Source organism: Oryzias melastigma, linkage group LG8 (assembly GCF_002922805.2).
Source record: "Oryzias melastigma strain HK-1 linkage group LG8, ASM292280v2, whole genome shotgun sequence".
NCBI classification, from domain to species: Eukaryota; Metazoa; Chordata; class Actinopteri; order Beloniformes; family Adrianichthyidae; genus Oryzias; species Oryzias melastigma.
In genome coordinates, this window is record NC_050519.1 from 6,026,368 (window position 1) to 6,030,371 (window position 4,004).

General features: G+C 40.7%; 1 protein-coding gene across 1 annotated transcript in view; it reads right to left on the reverse strand.

Annotated features, from left to right (window-relative positions):
* The window catches only part of aclya (ATP citrate lyase a), a gene marked incomplete in the record, with an annotated part of 37,411 nt that overhangs the window by 5,521 nt on the left and 27,886 nt on the right, over positions 1-4,004 (reverse strand). The window contains 7 exon segments of the mRNA XM_036213176.1: positions 1,138-1,219; positions 1,293-1,489; positions 1,569-1,673; positions 2,705-2,873; positions 2,951-3,092; positions 3,308-3,401; positions 3,830-3,981. Of these exon segments, the coding sequence (XP_036069069.1) occupies positions 1,138-1,219; positions 1,293-1,489; positions 1,569-1,673; positions 2,705-2,873; positions 2,951-3,092; positions 3,308-3,401; positions 3,830-3,981 (941 nt within the window).

Below are 4,004 nucleotides of genomic sequence, written 5' to 3' on the forward strand. Positions count from 1 at the left end.
AGCCTTAAAAGCTATTAAAAAAAAACAAATTAGACAAAATAGCTATCATGTAGCTAAAATGTTAGCTAATAGCCTAAAAACTAGAATAACGCTGATGTAAAAGCTGAAACTCCAAAATAGCTCAAAACCACCAGAAGATGCCAAAAAAGCTCTGATATTAGTAGCTAAAATATTAGATGAACCCCAAATTAGTTTAAAATAACCCTTAAATTTACAGCACACAGTGGGAAAAAACTTCCACAGACTTCAAACACATGTGAACAGCTTTGGGAAATCTAGAGATCTTTGTGTCTGAGATGGAGGGTACCGTGGTCGTCATGGCAACGAGCGCACAGAGGCAGGCGTACGTCTGCGCTCTATAGCCCTGCACTTGGCCCGGACAAAAGTTCATATCTTTTAATCCATTTTCCTCAGAGTCAAAGTAAAAACGTTGACAGAATCCAGAGATGTTGGACTACATCTAGTGCCATTTTTATGTTTTTGTGCCCAGATATATATAAGTATTTGCAAGTTATAAACATTTTCTCTGCCAAAAATGCATTGGATCTATTAGGAGAAACTGTCAGCTTTTGCTGATATTTGGGGCCGCTGTGAGAAAACTACACGGCTCAGGATTTTAAAAGTTGTATCGTCTGAAAGTCGGGAAAAATGCCGACGTTTTGATGTCAAAACTTTTTCTGGGAGGGATGTAATGGTTGAGTTTAAACAAAACGAATCCACATGCCCAAAAGTCTGCTGAAGACTTAAAAAGTTTCTTTAGCTGAAAGTCTACTTGACTTCTATTGTTTTGTAGAGATGAAAGTTTTTAGCTGAAAAGTGGGGATTTGAAGTAAAGCTTTTTCAATGGAGTTAAAAAGAAGTGTTGAATAGTTTAAAAAGTTGAAACTTACGAGTAGTAATCTCTTAAAAAAGCTGAATATTTGAGGGGCCTCCGGTCACCCCGTCAGAATCAATCTATAGCCGGAATCGGAAATCGTCAGTTGCGTAAGCTGAAATTTCCTAAACTTTAGAAAACCTTTCAAAATGATATTTTAAAGCCTTTTCAGAACTATTAGCTTGTACGCCCATTGGCCCGGACAACCCGAAAACCTGCAGCAGCTGTGACTAAAGCTGAAGCAGAAATCTAGGGTTCCTCACCTCTCCCAACACGACGATCATCTTGACTCCTGGAGTATCTTGGTATCGCAGCACGTGGTCCGTAAACACAGAACCCGGGTATCTGTCGTGGAAGTCGGAGTGAAGCAGCCGCTCAAAGCAACAAGCTGAAATCCTGCAGCAAAGCAGCGTCATACCTGTCCCCGCCGATGGCCACGCCCTCAAAAACGCCATCCGTGGTGCGGGAGATGATGTTGTTGAGTTCGTTGGACATGCCGCCCGAGCGGGACACGTACGCCACGCTGCCCGAGCGATACAGCTTGGAGGCGAGGATGTTATCCAACATTCCACCCGTGTTCCCGATCTTGAAACAGCCCGGCTTTATTCCTCCAACCTGAACAAAAACAAAGTCATTTGCTCAGATGGCGCAAAGAGATCGTCAGCAATCTGCTGGGAGGTGAAGCTAGACTGACGGTCGCTGGGCCGATGATGGTAATCCCCTTCTCGTCAGCCGCTTTAATGATCTTCCTGGTGTGTGCTTCGGGGATTCCTTCAGCAATGATGGCAATGGTGTGGATCTAATAGGAAAACATAATTTCATTAAACTTTGAGTTACTTTGAAGTAGTACTGCCACAAACGATTATTTTAGTAGTCCACTAATCACCCCAATTGTTCCATGTAAATCATACATCATTAGCTTTAAACCAACTAAAAACTAGATATATAGCATTACCTGCGGCAACACTAGTGTTAATGCTATAAGCTGAATTTGGCAGCTGAAGATGCTGAAATTGATAGTTGAAATCACTGAAGCTAATGGCTGAAAATGCTGAAGCTGATAGCCAGCTAAAGTATTAGTAAAAGGCTAAATTAGCATAAAAGCGGAAAAAAGCCTAAGCTAGCAGAAACAGTTGGAATCTAGCTGAAATATTAGCTTAACTCCTAATTAGCCTAAAAAACTAGAAAAAAATAGGTTATCTGAAACAGCTAGTGTGTAGCTGAAACATTAGCTAAAAGACAAACTGCCTAAAAACTACAAAAAAGCCTAAATTAGCCAAAACAGCTAGCACGTAGCTGAAATATTAGCTAAACTCAAAATAGCAAAAAGCAAAAAAAAAAGCCTAAGTAAGCAGAAACAGCTAGCATGCAGCCAAAATATTACCTAAACTTCAAAAAAGCCCAAATTACTGAAAAAAGCCTAAATTAGCAGAAAAAGCTAGCATGTAGCAGAAATTGTAGCTAAACTGCAAAAAAGTAAAAAAAAAACTGAAAAAGCCTAAATTAGAAGAAACAGCTAGCATGTAGCTAAAATATTAGCTAAACTCCTAATTAGCCTAAAAAACTAAAAAAAAAAAAAATAGGTTAGCCGAAACAACTAGTATGTAGCTGAAATATTAGCTAAACTCTAGATTAGCCTAAAAACCTTAATAAATGCCAATATAGTCCAAAAAGCTAGCATGATACCATTATAACTTTCATCTTTACTGCACTCCGACTCCATATAATACAAAGTAATGATTAATCGACTATTAAATACGTCGTCGACTATTTTAATAGTCGATTAGTCGTCGATTAGTCGGCTAATCGTGGCAGCTGGAGGTAACTTACCTGTGGGTACTCCATGGTCTCCATGGTGCTCTCAAAAGCTGAACGCAAAGACGCAAAGCTGATGAGAACGTCCACATCGGGATGCTTCTTCATGGCGTCGCCCATGTTCTTGTAAACGGGAATGAGAATCTCCTTGTGTCCCCAGTAGAACTTTTGTTTGTGGTCTCCACTAAGATAAAAAAAACCCAAAAACATCAAGAATACTTAAACACTCCTGGGAAGACGAACTTGAAGCGGCAGACTCACGTGAAGGGGTAAATCAGAGCCGAAACGGACGGCTCGTCTCTGGAGCAAACGTAGTCGAAGTCCAGCATGCCTTGCACCGCGCGGGTCTGCATTCCCCACACCATCGCTTTTGTTTGTTTGGTGAAGAGGACTGTTGATTTTGCTGCAGAACAAGAAACATTGAAACACTAAAAATACAATTTCTCCAATCCAAAGCAGAGAAAAGAAACTTTCTTGAAACGTTACTGTGTTCGGATTGTAGCCTTTTCCAGCAATCAAAAGAGGGAGCTACAACAACCTAAACTCCATTTTCATTCTAGCATCTATCTATAAAACCAGAAGCTTTCAAAGTGTTGATAATCTCTAATCTTCACTCACCAACAGAAGTCCCAGCTTTGATTTTCTTTGATGGAGAACCTTCAACTTTGGCTTTTTGCACAGGAGTAGCATCTTTTCTTCTTGATGTTGGAGTCTAAAAATAAAGAATTTAGTCATTTTTTATGTGTGGAGGCTTGACTATTAAAAATTTAAAATAAAAAATTGCTTTTTTGCACAAAATCTTCATGAAAAGACACAAAAGTAACGATAAATTTAACAGTTTCTGGTCCTGAAATCACATTTTTTTAAAGAATTTATTGCATTTTTTATCATGAAGAACAAAACAAAATGTGCAAACATGCATTTCACTGAAATCCTTTGGACTGCACAGTTTTAATGGCCGCCTCAGGGGGAAGCTGCACAGATTTGAGAGCGGACTAGAATGCTCTCACACAAAAGAGTTATTGGGCCTCAAATAATTTGATTCACTGAAAGGGTAAGAGAGGAGAAGCTGAGCCAGAGTCTGAGGCCGTCTTCCCTTCACTCCCTGACAGACACGGAGAAAAAGCACACGCGTCGCACCGATGTGGCGCTGGAGTTGAGGAGGAAGTTGGCGGTGTGGGCGGCGACCGGCGGCTGGACGGGGATCGGTCTGTGACCTAGAGCCATGCCGACGATGGCCGTCATGTGTGTTTCTGTGCCAAACACATGAATCGGGATTCCGGTGGTCTTCCCTGTCGGAAAAATGTTCAATCTA